We start from the raw sequence: 14,629 nt of genomic DNA, 5'->3' as shown, positions 1-14,629 counted from the left end.
TTGCTGACGTCTCCTTGCTTCTGTAAGGGGCTGAGAGCCACCGTCGTCATGGACGCACGCGGGGAGCCATCATTACTTGTTACCGGGGCGAGCCTGGATGGGACGCCGGTCTTGTTCCCCGTAGCCTGAGCTAGCTAGCGGTAGGGTAATGATGTACCCCCTGCGGCATGGTCGGTCCGAGCCCAAGGTCGGGCGAGGCGGAGGCTCCTCCTGAGGCCGAGGCCAGGGTCGGGCGAGGACGCGATTCCTCCCGAGGTCGAGGTTGAGGCCGGGGTCGGGCGAGGACACGATTCCTCCCGAGGTCGAGGTTGAGGCCGGGCCCTGGGGTCGGGCGAGGCGAAGACCACCTTCCGAGGTCGAGGTTGAGGGCGAGCCCTGGGGTCGGGCGAGGCGGAGACCATCTTCCGAGGGCGAGGCGGGGGCCGAGCCCTGGGGTCGGGCGAGGCGGAGACTTCCTCCTGAGGCCGAGGCCCAAGGTCGGGCGAGGCGGAGCTTCCTGTTGCGCCTGAGGCTGGACTCAGCTGCTGTCAGCCTCACCCTGGCGGGTGGCATAGCAGTCGGAGAGGGGCGAGCGGCGCTGTTCTCCTGTCAGGTCATTCAGTGGGAGGGCGAAGTGACTGCGGTCACGTCGACCTTGCCGACTGAGGCACCCATGTCAGGATAAGATGCCAGACGATCCTTGCATTGAATGCGCCTGCGATACGGTCGGTTGGTGAGGCGATTTGGCCAAGGTTGCTTCACTACGAAGCCTGCTCGAGCTGGGCTTCGGGCGAGTCGAGGGTGCGCCCGTTGCTTGAGGAGGCCCTCGGGCGAGGTGTGAATTCGCCTGGGACTACTGTTCTCGCCCGAGGCTGGGCTCGGGCGAGGCGAGATTGCGTCCCTTGAGTAGACGAAGCCTTGACCTGAATTGCGCCCATCAGTCTCTGTAGTTTGCGCTGATGGTGATTACCAGCCGAGTTTAGGAGTGTTGGGGGTACCCCTAATTATGGTACCCGACAGTTTTGCTGACAAAATGGTTGCTCGTTCGAGCTAACAAGCTGATTTGAGCTCGGCTCGAGTTGGCTCGTTAACAAGATGCTAGCTTAACTCGTGATAAAATTGTAACAAGCCGAGCCGAGCTGACTACGTGGCACAAGTATTTTACCCATCCCTAAGAGTGTGTTTGGTTCAACTTTTTGAACTAGAATCGCTGTAAAAAATCTGAAATGTTAATCAAACGGGTACAACAACATAATGTTTCTAAAAAATCAACAGATTTCTCTAGTTCAATTTAGAATCACCTCCTACCCCAGATTTTTCAGATTACTATCATCCATGTTATAAAGTTTCATGCTCTTATAGAATCTATAGTTGGCAGTTGTTTTAACCATATAAATTTAAGTATTTTTATAGTGGTCAACTCACAACAGATTTCTCACAGCTCACAACTAGAATCAATTTTTATGAATTTACAACTGAAACCCTAAGGCCAGCCCATGGACCTACGGGCCTATAATAACATATACATAGTTTCTCCGTTTGTACTCGGAGGGGCTTGTAGTGTTGCGAGAACATATCAACTGTATTTATTGTATTTATGGTGGACATCGCTGCATACTAGAGAGAACGAGGTTCACAACGGTTAGGGGTGGACCCACGTTAAGCCCAGCGGGGGCAGGAACCCTCGCTCAATTTTCATGTTTTAGTAGACCTTTTATCTTATTTATTGTAGATACGAATGCGGAAAGGACCATTAGTTAGTAGGTTTCTATTTAGGTCACATTCAGATGTTAGACCCACACTCATATTTTTGGTTGGGTTTGCCCGTGACAACGGTTTGGCTGAACGATAGTGAAGACAGCAAGGAACGGTCTGAGAGAGACCATCTCAAAGATTCACTTACGCATAAAGGAAGGTCCAAAGACTATCCACGAAGTTAATCGAATGAGAACTTGACCTTTGCGTGGACATTCTTGCGAGCCAATAAGCACTAGGGGAACCATGAGCTTATCGTGGACATTCTTGCGAGCCAATAAGCACTAGGGGAACCATGAGCTTATCGATACCTCAGTAAAAATTTTAGAGTCATCAACAAAAAATTATATCTCTATCTTAACTAAGCTTCTATACTTTATTTATTACGTACCTAAGTTGTGTGCTTACTTGCCTAGTTTAGCTTGTTTGGCTAATGATATGACCAAAGGCAAGCAAGCAGAGCAACGAGCGCCCAAACAGTAATGACGGCCCTCCCGTTCGGCATTCGTTACCTAAATCTCCATGAGGGCACAAGGGTCCACCCAAGTCAACGTTTAGCGCTAAAACTTGATTGAAGCCTTAATCGAGGCTCAAACACCGTTCGGATACTATTTTTCTAAAGATGGACTGTTTACAATACCACGGTTCCAATTACGCTGCGTCGGGGATAGCAAATTTCTGAAGTTAAATCTTGAGCATACCAAAAATCCAAAAATCTCCGCCTCATCACTGCATAGGGTATGCATGCAATTGAAGTACAAAGATCAGTGCCACGTTAAACACTTTGATCACTTCATAATTTCTACCATAATTTACTGCTAAAACAACCAATGCAATTACAAGAAAGCAACGTGTTCATAGACCAGAATGTGTGACAACTAACAGGCATGCTTGCCTTATGATACAGGTCCTAGGCACCCGTAAATGGTTTGAAGAAAGAAGAATATTTCCATTAACAGCGTCCCCCAACCGAACTCAGCAAATGTGGGACAGACAGTAGACAACGATGGATCCTTACACCAGATAAAGCCAAGCCATCTCTTGAGAGCCACAAAACTCAAATTTCTTTAGCACAAAACGGCAAGAACATATCCTTCCATTATGTCTCGGTGAACACATCAGTCGACTCTGAATTCTTAAGGTTCAGTACTCTTTTGATCTTTCTTCTTTTGAGAGGAAGGCAACATGTACCTCAGCTGAGTGTTCTCCATGTTTGACAAGAGCTGTGTAACAGTCTTAATTTGAGAGGCACTGCACATTTTTTTTAATATACAAAAGAAGAGGTGAAATTGAAGAAAATAAACTTCAACTTAGTTCCATGAAAATCTGGACATGCGTGCGTCTTACAGAACTACAAGCTGGGATTTCAGTTTACTTATGATGAATGTATCCTAGACCAATATGTTCTAGTGGGAAAGGGTCATTCGAATGTAAGCTAGAAGCTCGCTAGTTGATCTTCTTGTTTAGAAATAAATTGACGAGTCTGTCTCGCAATATTTTTTTAAAAAAAGAAAAAATTGTATATTAAGACATAACGATCATATGACACAACACTGACATAAGTGATCCTTTTCTGGAAGGCAAAGAGGAAGAAAATAAACTTCAGCCTAGTTGGTTGGAATCTGGACAGAATTGCAGCTAAAAAGCTCCATGACTAAGTTTTAGAGAACAGCTAGCAGTACTGTGAACATAATAAATAAATATGCATATAGGGGAAGCTAACCTTTGCAAACTCCTGTCCATATAAGCATCCAAGGATGATATTACTTGAGGTAGCTGGTGCAGCACCTAGAACAGGACACAGATATTAACTGCTACCTTACAACTAGTTTTGGCATCCAATGCTACACTTATTTCTTACATGCTCTGTGTTCTTTGCAAAGGATGCTTTTTCCAGCAGGTTCTTCGGTAGTTTTGCCAAATGAACCTGTGACCACAAGTACATCTATGTTGATTATCTTGGTTAACTAATAGCGTGTTTGGTTTGAGAAATGAGGTAGTCCATCATCTTCTCACTCCTCACTTGTGGAATGGAATGAGTTCATCTATCACCATTCCATTCCTCATAAGCTAATAGTTAGTAATAATATGAGGAATGAGCTCATTCCACTAAATTTGTGAAATGGACTCGTGATGCAATGGATTGATTCTTCAAACCAAACACCCCCTAGCTGACCGCTTGTACTTGTAACAACAATGTAAGATCATAACATCACAGCATGTATGTTGTGGACACAGTTTCATAAAGTTATTAATCGAAAGAAAGTATGGCACAGTTCATTGAACTGTCTGAACCTTTATTGAATTATATGAGGAAAAAATCAGAAAGAATCAGAAAGGGGTTGAGAGATAGAGGTGGGTAGAGCTGAAAATACAAAACTAAACTATAAAACGACTCATAAACTTAGTAGCACTCCTTAAATAAGTGAATTGGCATGTTGGTAATTGTAGCCTGAAGTAGAGGATCCATCTAAAGCCGTAACACCATGCTGCACAATGGACACTTCAGCGCAGCATTGTGGAAGTTGCTAGATGACAATCAAAGCGCACTGCTTAATCAATGACAGTCGAATGCCTACAGATTCTCGGTTACTTCTATCGAGCACTCAGGAGAGCGGTTACTTCTATCGAGCACTCAAGAGAGCTGCTAAATTTTATATTAAGAAAAAAAGGGGGCAATAACCCTTACATTTGGGCGCTCTTTGAGTCTTTGTATACAGCAAAACAATGACCTCGACCAAAAAAAACTACCTACTGCTCGCTCGCAGGCTCAAGGGCAAGAAGAACCCGCCAAACTCCAAAAGAATAACTTCTAGGTTATGTAGTATAGGATGAAGATAATAACATTCATGAATTGGACAATCATTTCACCTTCAAGACAAAAGTAAATCCATCCAAAATCCTAACCATACTGTCTCTAATCTAAAGAGTAAAGGGAGACATCACGAACTACCGCATAAATTAAGTCAATTTCGCACAAATTTGGAAAAGCGTTGATTCTTGTGATCAGCAAACGGCTGTAAAATCATGCTTACAATCGGAACACTCTAGACCCAAACAAGACGAGATGGGGGCAGAAGGCGGGAGACCTGAGCGGGGGAGGACTGCTCCATCAGCTGGAGGAGGTTGGAGGTGGACCGCACTGCTTGTGCTATCTGCTCGGTCACTGCCGCCTTAGCCCCTCCACCACCGCCACCGCCGGCCGTCGCAGCCATCCCCGCCACGTCGACCTGGGAGCTCGCCCTACGGCCTACGGCCTACGCCCAGTACAGAGTTGAAAATGTGTGTAAACAAATAACCAAAGGCCCAACCAACCGCAGGGCCGAATTTCCAATCGTCAAGTGGGACCCGTTCGAATTTCCGTTATGCAAAATTTCCCGACCCCTCTAGAACGACCGCCCCTGCCGAGGAGCCGACCGACGGGCGAAGCGGGAGGGAGGCGATGGCGGCGGCTTGGGGGCAGAAGGCCCTGGGGGCTCTGCCGCAGCTGGTGAAGTCGCTGCGGAGTGATCCCGTCTCCGGCAGCGCACGACACAGGCGCCTTCCGTCTCTCAGGTATACGCTGGCTCCTGCTGGACCGAGGAAATGTGACTTGTTGCTTTTCTTCTCCTCGGGTGCTTATCTGATTTGTTTGGGACGCGGATATGAGCAGGAGGACCTTCTCGTTGTACGATCAGATCAACCTCATCGACAGCGTCCCGGAAGACGAGCTCCGATTCCAGTCGTACGCAATCTCTCCTTGCATCCTTGCGCATCATTATTTCCATTTTATTATTATTTAATTAATGCCAACAGTTTTTAAGGGTGAGGTTGTGCTCCCTATTTCCTAATTTTTGTATATGATTATGCATATGCAATGCATGTAATTCTTCTTTGGATTTAAGGTGTGGACTTGATGGATTTTGGATCAGCAATCGTGTGTGTAACAGCAATCGTGTGTGTAACACATAATGTGAGACTATCTCAATAATCTCTCCATCATACATTGCTAGCCGAGATTTGTCTGAGAATGCACTAGGCCATCCTGGCTCTGATACCAATTATTGGAACCGGACCGCCAACACAAGGCGTGTCCGTCAGGTCACCCACACACACGGCGCGCCCACTCAGGCCATCCGGCCACAACACACGCGCCCGAACGCACAACAACAGACTTTAGGTCTGTTGGGCCAACACCCTCCCATAAAGCTAGCTCGTTAGAATTAAACCCTCAACCATATTAACCATGTTTGCTCTTTCACAACACATGATATGGGACTATTTCCAACAGGATCAACTTTTAGGGACTCATAATAAATTGGAACTGTTATCAATATGAGCAGTTGTAAATAACCGGCATTGACAAAAATGAATCGATACCTCTTTGGCTGAGCATAGAGGAAGAGAACACGTAAGGGCGAATATATTTTTTTTGCATTTGTTTCCTATCCCTATTTTGCTATGCAAATTTTCCGTAGTTGATGTTATATTCTCGTCTAGTCATATTTGTGACATTTATCCACAATATGTTAGAATAGGTAGGGTATACTACCTGATGGTCCTCTGATAACCGTGGCAGGGATGGAAATGGTCGAAAACGGATACTTATTCGGATATCAGCTTTTTTGGTCGGTTTTCTTTGTTTGCGAATATAATCTGCTATACAAATTTATATTCTTGTTTTTAGCATTGAGCTTATAAAGATTAATAAAAGGTAAACCTCAAGTTTACCATATATCTTCTCAAATGATAGATATAAAATTCGGATATTTATTCACCTTTTTTGTGTAGGAAGCAAATAATGCATAAAACATTTTTGCAAAGTTTTATTCTTTTTTTTCGTAAAATTGTGCTTGATAACATAAGAAAAGATTAACATCAAAATAAAACATAGCAAGTATAATTATCATCTTATAAAATTTGCCTTTTAACGTGTATAGTACTGTTTTGTCACACAGAATGTCAGATGTTTGATGTCACTTCATCCATCTTGTTTTGATTCTATGGCTAACATCTTCATCAATATCTCGGCCTCCCTATAGCACGTGTCCTTACTGGCACATAGTTTAAAGGCACTAAGGTACCTAAACAAGCCTGCAAACTAACTAAACTTTTGTGATGATAGGATAGCATCAGTCATATCAAACAATCATAACTGAATTTATGTTAAACATATAGCAACATGTTAAACACCGTTAGAAAGCTTATTAAAAACTCTACAACTTTGGTATTCACTAGAAAAAAACTAGCTTGGCCTTGAACATGGCCAAAAACTGAATTGATGTCTAGAACATCATCAGCAATAGTCACCCTAAGAAAGATATAACTCCTGAACCACACAGCCTAAAGCCTTGAAATTTGACGAGCGCAAAAGATTTTAAAGTTATGAAGAACTTATTCATGGGTATGGCATATTTGCCCGCTATGGCACCCTAATGGCATGATAAACAGAAACTGTCTATTCTGGAAATTACAAAACACAAGGGAACCAATTGCGTCAAAGGTTTTCACCAGCATAACACCTCTACTTGACCTTTCCCATGAACTAAATCGCCAAAAACATTGTAGAAACATGTTCTATAGTAGGGCAAGAAACATGTTCTATAGTAGGGCAAGAATAAAAAATACGGCAACGAGAAAGGATGATGATTCCCACGATCTTCTCCCTATGTCCTTCTCTCGCTAACGCAAATTGCTGACCTTGGTGCCAAAGCGAAGTTGGGATGGGTAAACATGATATATTGGAGATAGCAAGGGACACCTGCAGTGAACTAAAGACCCTCCAACTTTGTGGAGATAGGCGTCGTCCTGCTCTTCACCTCTTCCTTTCTAGCTCTTTCTCTCCCATGTTCGCCTCTCCATTACTATGTGCGGCAGCCAAAATGGAAGATGGAAGGTGGTTGCTTTGAAGAGGGAGGTTTTTGGATGCCAAAGGTGGGGTCGACACTGCAGCATGTTGCTACAGTACCCATAAACAGTAGCATGGGCTGATTGGTCCTGGTGATGGGCTAATTGATCTTCTGGCTAAGTGGGTTAGATTCTTCAACCCAAACATAAGTTGGATCAGCCCTTATCTGCCTTATTTCAAATCTAGTATTTATCTCTACCATTTCTATTTTCAAAAGATAAAATTAAAGCGAACACATTTTTGTGTTTCTCTTCCCTATAGCATGATGACAGCTTTGAAAAACTAATCAATCGACATGAAGCGCCATAACTAGCCAAGAAAACAATAGCTCACTTTTTGGGTATTACAGGTAAGCAAATTGAAACCCAACATGAGCCCCCTACTCATGGTTCAGGCACGTCAATAACTGCTTTCCAAGCACTTTTACCGAAACACAAATTTCTAGGTATATTCTAACCTTTCAAATCCCTTTTTATTGCCGCCATCATGCTAATTTCGTTCTTCCTCTACCTCTCCTCACATTATTATCATGACTTAGGACACCACAATGCACTGGTGCATCTGAAGGTCTGGTTTGGACATGGCCAAACCACCTTAAACGATGTTGGACAAGCTTTTATTTAATTGGTGCTACCCCTAGATGCCTAGACGATCACATATATCATTGTTTAGAACTCGGTCCATTCTTGTGTGACCACAAATCCATACACCTTTCTGCAACACCCAATTGTTGAATATGGCATGCTTTTGTAAGCTAACATTCAACTCCTCGTACAACATAGCTTGTCTAATCGTCGTTCTATAAAACTTATCTTTTAGCTTTTATGGTAGTGTCTTGTCCTAGAGAATGCCAGATGCTTGGTGCCACTTCATTTACCCTGCTTTGATTATATGACTAACATCTGCATGACTGCATCAATGCCTCCATCTCTCTGTAGCATCGATCCTAAATATCGAAAGGTATCTTTCTTAGGCACTACTTGATCTTCCAAGCTCACATCTCCCTCCTCATTTGCATTGGTGTCAAAGTCACATCTCATGCATTTAGTTTCAGTTCTGCTTATTCTAAATTTTTTGGACTCAAGGGCCTGCCGCTACAACTCCAATTTCCTATTTACTCCCGCTTAACTTTCATCAACGAACACTATATCGTCTGCGGAAAGCATACACTAAGGGATATCCCCCTGCATGTTCCTTGTAACCTTATCCATCACCAAGGCAAAGAGATACGGGCCCAAGGGTGACCCTTGATGTAGTTCTATTTTTAATCGAGAAGTAATATTTGTTACCATCATTTGTTCAAACACTAGTCACAACATTTTTGCACAAGTCCTTGATGAGAGTAACAAACTTTGTTGGGATTTTATGTTTGTCCAAAGCCCACCATATGACATCCTTGGTATCTTGTTGTAAGTGTTCTCCAAGTCAATGAAAAACATGTATGGGCCCTTCTTCTGCTCCCTAAACCACTCTATAATTTGTCTTATTAAGAAAGTTGCCTCTATGGTTGATCTTCTGGGCATGAAACCAAATTGGTTCGTAGATGTCCGTGTCATTTCTCGCAGGCAGGCGATGCTCGATAACTCTCTCCTACAACTTCATGGTCTAGCTCATCAACTTAATTCCTCGGTAATTAGTATAAATTTGGATGTAATTAGTAGAAGTAACACACAAATGGGAAAACCTATTGTCCAAAAGGTACTTGAATGTCGTCATATGCCATGTCTTGGAGGCTCAGAGTTCTATGTAATGTTTTGGTGTTGTGTGTTTTTTCTATATATTTAACAAAGAGCCAGTAAGCTGTATCATTTAGTTCTGTAGCTCAGTTTTAACTGGAACATTGGACCAGGTGTCTCAAGTGTGGTTTGCTGTTTGTAGGTATGATGACACTGGATTCAAAATTAACAATGTAAAATATGAAGGCAGTGTATTGATTGTAGAGAACAAGATAATGACATGGGCACCCAAAACGTTCTCAGAGATAACTCCTGAAAGGTAGGACTCACACTTGAAGTTGGAGTTTGGTGCAAGTGTTTTATACTCCATTGTATATATGCTAATATGAATATTGATGGTAATTGAAGCTTTGGTACTTCAATGCTCTTGCAGTGTGCAATTAGAGTTTGGTCTCTGTTACCTTTTGCTTGCCATTGTATTGATGGTAATATTCTTGTTTATAAGTTATTTCCTGACACTTTTCCTTGCTTAAATAACACAGTTTATCAATCTTCAAAGTTGTGCACCCTATCCCAGGTAATTTTCTCTTGGTGAATGCTCTGCTACCTTCATGCATATTGTTGTGCTAATGTCACAATTCAATGCTTTGTATGGGTCTTATTTCTTGGTTTTTTATGTGGACCAGTGGTGCTGGTGCTGCTCTATTAGGAAGCCATAAGGCATGCATGTTTTTTTATTGTGAGAGATTTCATGTTTATGTTTATTAATTCAACAGTCAGCCCTTATTTGTGGTTGGTGTGCAAACATTTTGTCAAGGTGGGCTCATTATAGTGCTTCAGATCTTGTTTTCTAGTCCTTTCTGTATTAAAATGATTTGCATCACTTTAATCATCTATCATCCTCATCGGTAGAAATATTAAAGTGATTTGCATCATTTGATATGTCATTCTTCTCCAGAGATCTTTATTCTTGGTTGCGGAAGACACGTCCAGCTGGTCAGTCCTGAGCTGCGGATGTTCATTCGGTCAACTGGAATGAAACTAGAAGCAGTTGATTCGGTATGGATTTTAATGGTATAATTAATACCGAAGCAGTCAACTAGAATGAAAGTAGCAGTCAACTGGAATATAACACTAGAAGCACCGTTTGATATGGCATTCTTCTCCCTTTGCACTGTTTCATCGTCTTTTCCTCTTTCGAAAACAAAGCTTAGGAATTCCAATAGGAAGGAAACTTGTGATTTTCCTGTCTGCTTATAATACAATGCTTCCATGGTTTGCAGAGGAATGCAGCTTCAACATATAATATCCTGAACGAGGAGGGCAGGCCGGTGGCAGCTGCAGTTCTTCCCTATGGAGTCACTTGTTAATGTTTTATCTTCTATACCAGTTGGGCAGGCGTTCTCTCTTTATAATCGATAACCAACTGAGCTTTGTTTCGTTCGTGCTGTTTCTTGGAAGTTCTATATCTGTCATGCATGTCCAAAGTAGAGTTGTCTATCTTCCTGCTTTTCTACTTCCTCTAGCAAGCCCAGATGCACAGACTGTTGGTATGTTTTGGTTGCCGAGGGTACAATCATACATACAGGCGAAACACTTGCCACTCTGCTACGAACTGGGACGTGCGCCCGCCTGGCGACTGGCGAGGACCACGGAGTCACGGACCCGGCTGTTTTGCCTTCTGTTGATCGTCCTAATTTCAGGGCTCAGGCAGGCAGACGCGATGGGATCCTACGTGGTAGGAGTACTCGCCAGTTCAGATCTCGCGGGTTAATATTTACTGTCACGTCATGTTGTATCACTATCGACCATATACTATAAATTATGTAATTGATTTTTGTCAGTGTTTATCTGTGTTTATCTACTGTAATGCTCGTCCATTGTACTACCTTTGTTCTCGAATATTTATCACATGTTAGTTCATTTTAACTAAACAATGGTAAATAAAAAAAACAGAAAGAGTATAATACTTCATACGTTTTATTTTATAATTCGTTTGACTTTTTTTACCTTAAGTTTGATCGTCTGGTCTTATTAAAAAATCATAATTATTATTAATTTTTGTTACGATATTATTTAACATATAATATACTTTATGTATGCTTTTGAATTTTTCATTTGCTCGCAAAATTTTTGAATAAATGAGCCGGTTAAACTTAGTTTGAAAAAGTCAAATGAATTATAAATTGGAATGGATGGAGTATTAGTTTCATCCTACATAAATATGAGCGTACATTGTCTTTTTTTTACTATTTTTAAATTGACATGGACTTAGCGGAAAAATACATAGCAAATACAATTATATATTTATAAAAAATCATTTAAAAGTACATGGCTTAAACATAAAAATAAATTACATAATCCATAAATAATTAATGAACTTTTTCTCATCTTCCTCATCAACGTTTTCAAGATTAATATATGGCTTTTTTCCACGTCTTCGTCCATGACGATGATGAAATGATCTAGCAATTTGTTAAATTGCTCTAACAATTTAGTTTAAACAATTCTCTCACTAGCCTTATAGAGCCTTTTAATATTTATTTATGCGTAAACGTGGACTCACTACTATTTGTTGCTAATATCTACTTTTGTTTAGCTCTCACCTTATCGTATCCAATAAGGAGTGATGAGTTCACACTTTTTTTGGCGTGGAGCTATGATCGTCGTCTAAGTTTAGTTGTGGTCTTTTGCTCTTATCACTTGTCCCATCGTCAATTATAAAATATAAAAAAAACTATTATTTATACCAGTATATAATCCATTATTTTAAATATTGTAAAAAAAAACCAACCAACCAAATCACCATCACACTTATAACCTCCACTAAATACATCAAACAAATTAGACCTAGACTTAATATAACATCAAAACCAACCGTTCAGATCGATAGATAACCCCCTCTTACTTACTCACTCAAATACAATGTATAATATTATTTGAATCATTCATTATCGCTCCCCTCCCCTATGACCTCACTGCTCCCTCTCCTTCCTTCACTCTCGTGTCACGTCGTCATCGGCGGCCTCTTCTCTCCTTAGCACAAGCTATATGCTAGTTGACCTAAAAATATGTGGACTTTTTAAAATATATGTATACTTATTAGACTTTTATCTTCTGTCTTCATTTAGTCCCTTCGCCCTTGGAATCGAGGATCACCAAAGTAATTGCCCTCGTTTAAAGTTGTGCCAATGTCGCTGCTTTTGACACTCCTTTGCCCTTGGATCTAAAGAGCACCAAAAGTTAAAAAGCAGCATCATGTCACTGCTTTTTACATTGTAGCTGTCTTTTTGACAACGTCGTGGCTACATGAGGACAAAATAGAGGACACCCAAAAGGAGGAGCATCATATGAGGTAGAAGCACACAAAGAGGGGACGAAGGAGGAGCACCATATGGATACTTATTACTTCTAGTTAAAAGGCGCTTGGGTTTGGGAGCTCCCTCCACGTTTCACGCGGCCTCCAGCGCTAGCGTCACGACGCGTGTGGATGGGCGGACCCGAAACGCCCATTCAATCCAGTAGAACGGTCCAGCCGCGTCCGCCACTCTTGGATCTGCGTTCTGACTCACCTCCCACCCACTCGCCCACCCCATGGCGACCAACCCCTCCAACGGCGCCGGCGCCGACGTCCCTGCAGCCCCGGTAGCGGTGCGGCTCTCGGTTGCGGCGCAGGCGGCCGCGATCCAGCCCTCTTCCCCGCGCTTCTTCTTCTCCTCGCTTGCCGGGACCAACCCGGCCTCCCCGCACCGTCGCATCGCCATCGCAGTTGATCTCTCCGACGCTGTCTCTCCACGTCCTCGCGACGGCGGCTGCTGGTTCCCCGTCAACTCGACCGCCGTGGAGCTCCGCGAGGCCACTGCCGGGGCGGAGACTCGCTCCGTGTCACCAAGACGTCGCAGCCTGGATCCAGTGTGAGCCCCCGCCGCCTCCGTCCTCCCCTTCCTTGTCTCGCTTTGATTTTTTACGGCCACCTCTATGTGCCATTTCTTCGCAGGTTAAGTTCAGCGTGGAGGTGCCTACTTCCATCATTCACGAGTGCTACCAATCCACGCTACAGGAGTACACCAAACGTGTTAAGGTATCACTTTCTGCGCAAACTGGCTGCAAACACGTGGACGAGCACACCCATATGAAATTTCGAAACGCATTATTGGTTCCTTTATATGACAACGAGGTTGGGTATGTTGGAAACAATTCCTGGCACAACAATGCATTTTAAGCTTTGTCACTTCAAATCTAATGAGTGCATGCTTCTGTGATCATGTACCTATGAGGCTATCAGTGGGTCATGCTCTATGCAGTGAGCAGTAGCACACTGATAGTTTTGTGGGTGTGTGGCCAAGTGCCCAAGTGTATGCCCAACATTCTCATGAAAATTGGGCCTCATCCTTTTCGTGTATAATATAGCGCTTTGAAATTGGAGACAGTCAGTCGTGCTTGCAATTCCAGATTTTGCCTACTCGCGCAGAAGTCAGTATCAATTTATCGTAGCCGTAAGTAGCTACACCAGACATCATTCAAAGAAATCAGAGTTCCAAAGTGGGGGCAGAGATATGCCTATACGATCTTTCTTCAAAGAAGGGTGCTGTCTGTCAGTTGTCACTTACCATGCGAGGCTGTATATTCTACAGTCTGTTCTGATGTCCGTGCCGTTTCTTCTTATCAGGTTCCTGGATTTCGGCCTGGGAAGACCATTCCAGAAAACGTTCTTATAAACTATGTAGGACCGCAACATGTACAGGATGCCACGATTGAGCTATCTTAAAACATACGCTTCCTCAAGCACTGTCCTCGTCAATGAACTCTTAGTCCTATTTGGGGATGCATCTTTGACGTCTATCATGATAAGCTGTTGGTTTCAAAGCGCTCATGGAAACCAAAATGTAGCTTTGCTGGTCTATATTTTTGTTACATCATCACTCGTTCGAGTGATGGTGAAGATCATATGATGAATCTAGCAATTATTATATGATGTAGCCATGTCATCATGCTCGTACTGAACACACAAACATGACAAGATGATGTACAGGCAACACTATCTACTAACAGCTATGCAAAAATTCCATGTGCACCCTCCAGATATCTCCAGATCACTTCAGCAGTCTGAAACTCTGAATCTTTTGTTGAACCAAGACTTCTCCTTCCTCCCTATTGACATATATTTTATGATATGCACTTACTACTACTTGTATCCAGCTAATTCTTCTCTCTTTTTTGGTGTAAGGTAGAGGAGAGGGCATTAGAAGATTCTGTTCGCATTCTGACTCAATTTGATGATATGAGAAATTCTTTCTCACTCGACAATGTGTTTAGGTAGACAGTTATGCCA

The 14,629-nt window shown here is 42.7% G+C and overlaps 1 protein-coding gene and 1 non-coding gene across 3 annotated transcripts; one reads left to right on the top strand and one right to left on the bottom strand.

The window, feature by feature from the left end:
- Positions 1-2,441: 2,441 nt before the first annotated feature.
- LOC100281629 (uncharacterized) lies at positions 2,442-5,034 on the bottom strand. Of its 2 annotated transcripts, NM_001154548.2 has the most exon segments (4): positions 2,503-2,985; positions 3,458-3,522; positions 3,596-3,661; positions 4,824-4,999. In NM_001154548.2, coding segments are annotated over 4 exon segments (372 nt in total). In that variant the 5' UTR covers positions 4,950-4,999; the 3' UTR covers positions 2,503-2,870.
- Positions 5,035-5,099: 65 nt separating this feature from the next.
- LOC103638906 (uncharacterized) lies at positions 5,100-11,157 on the top strand. Its single transcript, XR_004549283.2, has 6 exons — positions 5,100-5,289; positions 5,387-5,458; positions 9,500-9,616; positions 9,840-9,874; positions 10,256-10,356; positions 10,581-11,157. It is a non-coding gene; the product is annotated as an uncharacterized protein (transcript).
- The last annotated feature ends 3,472 nt before the right edge of the window (positions 11,158-14,629 follow it).

This window comes from Zea mays, chromosome 9 (genome assembly GCF_902167145.1).
Source record: "Zea mays cultivar B73 chromosome 9, Zm-B73-REFERENCE-NAM-5.0, whole genome shotgun sequence".
NCBI classification, from domain to species: domain Eukaryota; kingdom Viridiplantae; phylum Streptophyta; class Magnoliopsida; order Poales; family Poaceae; genus Zea; species Zea mays.
Note: the sequence above shows the minus strand (reverse complement) of the source record. Positions and strands in the feature narration are given on the sequence as shown.

Coding starts and splice junctions, on each gene's coding strand:
- LOC100281629 (XM_008660357.3), bottom strand. CDS start 4,949: ATGGCTGCGACGGCCGGCGGTGGCGGTGGTGGAGGGGCTAAGGCGGCA. Junction 3,523..4,823: donor AGCAGTCCTCCCCCGCTCAG/GTCTCCCGCCTT, acceptor GTCCTGTTCTAG/GTGCTGCACCAGCTACCTCA. Junction 2,986..3,457: donor ATGGACAGGAGTTTGCAAAG/GTTAGCTTCCCC, acceptor AAAAATGTGCAG/TGCCTCTCAAATTAAGACTG.